At 51.0% G+C, this 2,500-nt stretch overlaps 1 protein-coding gene across 4 annotated transcripts in view; it reads left to right on the top strand.

Annotated features, from left to right (window-relative positions):
* mrtfaa (myocardin related transcription factor Aa) overlaps positions 1 to 2,500 on the top strand; it is a 47,358-nt gene that overhangs the window by 37,787 nt on the left and 7,071 nt on the right. For 2 of the 4 annotated variants that reach the window (XM_042087925.1, XM_042087927.1), the window contains 3 exons: positions 599 to 855; positions 1,492 to 1,681; positions 1,894 to 2,358. In XM_042087925.1, coding sequence (XP_041943859.1) covers positions 599 to 855; positions 1,492 to 1,681; positions 1,894 to 2,358 — 912 coding nt within the window. The remainder of the gene's footprint in view (positions 1 to 598; positions 856 to 1,491; positions 1,682 to 1,893; positions 2,359 to 2,500) is intronic. The other 2 variants (XM_042087926.1, XM_042087928.1) reach the window with 1 other exon arrangement.

Genomic DNA, 2,500 nt, shown 5'->3' with positions numbered 1-2,500 from the left:
ATTTCTAAGCTCTCCTTTCAAGTGTGACACACGTCAGTAGTCAAGAGTAAATATACCTTCTCTCAAGCCATTGCTGCTCTCTTTGTAGATACTGTTACTCTGACTTGACACGTAACAAATCATACAAATGTAAATATAATATAATCAACAAGAAAAATATCATGGTGCCACAGATATGCTCAGCACAGATATCCTCGGATATTCAGCTGCCTGTCTTTATATGCACAACGTTGTGCGTGCAATATATGTACATCATTTTAGAACAGATGTTGGAAATGTCGTTTTACTATAAGGGCCATTTTATAGTGTACGCAAAGCCAAACAATCGCATCGAACTACGCAGGTAGGATTTGGTGTTTACTCGTGTAGCAAAATGTATTGTCCATTTTGTTTGTAATGTGACGCAAGTGTGAGTGCCATGTCATGCCTTTCATGACATGGCAAGTAGCTTGTGTAAACTATGAGAGGGGTCTTTAATACATGCGTATTGCGTAAGCCTTGCATTGTCAACTGTGTGTCCTTGCGTAGCTTGCGTAGACTACGAACCGGCCCTTACTGTAGCTGTTGAAACGTCCTCCTTCTTTGTCTAACCTCTTAGCCTCCTCAGGCCAAACCCACCTCGGACCGTCCCCCGCAGCGGCCCAAGAAGCCCAAGGACAGCAAGCCCAAGGTGAAGAAGCTCAAGTACCACCAGTACATCCCGCCGGACCAGAAGGCGGAGCGCGAGCCGCCGCCCCAGCTGGACTCCACCTACGCCAAGATCCTGCACCAGCAGCAGCTCTTCCTGCAGCTGCAGATCATCAGCCAGCAGCAGCAGCACTACAACTACCACACCATCCTGCCCGCGCCGCCCAAGTGAGTGTGCCCCGCGAGTGGATAAGCGTGCCCATGAACACTCTAGAGTATGTCGCTTTTAATCGCGCCCACAAACTCTCCGGAAGGTGTAGTTAATTGTGCCCACAAACACTCCGGGGTGTTTTGCTTTGCTTGCCCAGGCAAGTACACTCCAAAGTGTGTAGTTAATCATGGTCACGCTACTAACACTTCAGCGTAGGTCCACTGTAGCAAAGCAAGGGAGAGCAAGGTCGCTACCAAGGTCATGGACACAGTAAGGAGCATGCATACTGATGGATAAATATATTTATCTGTATTGCGTGGTAATTTACTTTAGAACAATAAGCCTCTGACTAAATGACTAAATATAACTAATCTGCCTGCTCAGGGTGATTCCCGACAGTGATGATTAGGTGCAGCTGAGATGGCAATGTAGATATTTATGAAAACTTTCCTCTCTCAAAGCTGAAATGAATATGAAACTTCTTGACCATGATCTAAGCGGTTGTGAGAACTTTGATGCTTGAGAGGTTGTGAGAAACCGTAGTGGTAGGCGTTCGGTCTGCTGACGGTTATTCTTACGTATTTCATTTTTTTAGTTGGAACCACTTCCTGTCCTCCAACTGCACTAAATGAGTGTCATTTCATCTTATTCAGGCCCCCAGCCGAGCAGCTGCCTTCGGCAGCCACAATCACCACCTCCACCAACACCGGTCCCTCTCCATCAAGAACTGTCCCTCCCACCACATCCAACTCCTCCAATCAGAGTGGGTCCAACCGGCAGGCCAGCCAATCGGCAGCAGGGGCCAAACCTGGATGCCTCCCCCCTAACCTGGATGAGTTCAAGGCAAGGGCCACAATCTTCAGAAGTTCAAAAGTTCAGAGTTTAATGACCATTCAGCACTTAATCAATGAATGACTTTCTGCATGGGCTCTTGGAGCATATAGATGATGCATGTGACAGGAAAGGCCCCTGGGGCTGTGAACACAGGAAGTTGTGGGCCGGTCATATCTTTTTCATGGCTTTTTAAAACGGATGACTGGTTTCCCCCCGTGCAGGTGGCCGAGCTGAAGCAGGAGCTCAAGCTGCGCGGCCTGCCCGTCTCGGGCACCAAGAACGACCTGATCGAGCGGCTGCGTAACTACCAGGAGCAGCACGGAGGGGGCCTGGCCTCCACCGCGTCCATCTCGGGGCCCGGCGGCCTCAAATCCCAACTGCACTTCCAGCAGCCCGCGGTGCCACAGCAGGTCTGCGCCTCCTCGCCCGTCCTCGCCACTGCTGGTGGCGCCCACATGCTGCACCCGTCGGGCGACGGCAGCGGCGTGGTCCTGGCCACATTCCCGTTTGTGACGGCAGCGGTGGCCGGTACCGGGCAGGGCTCCGTGCAGCAGCAGCACCACCAGGTCATGCACTTTGGAAGCACCAGCTCGTCCCCGCCTGTGTCCCCCGCCCCCTCAGAACGCTCGCTGGCCGGCATGAGCCCGGACGAGGCCAGCTGTAACGGAGACGCGTTCGGAGAGATGGTAGGTGGCTCCTCACAGGCTAAACGTCTGTCCACACTGTAACTATACAGAAAACTGTAACAATGATAATATGAACGTCCATACTGACCAATAATAAAGTCTCTCTTTGTTCATGAATGTAATGTCTGAAATTTGATGGATT

This window comes from Alosa sapidissima, chromosome 3, assembly GCF_018492685.1.
Source record: "Alosa sapidissima isolate fAloSap1 chromosome 3, fAloSap1.pri, whole genome shotgun sequence".
NCBI lineage: Eukaryota > Metazoa > Chordata > Actinopteri > Clupeiformes > Clupeidae > Alosa > Alosa sapidissima.
This window is presented reverse-complemented; position numbering and strand designations above follow the sequence as displayed.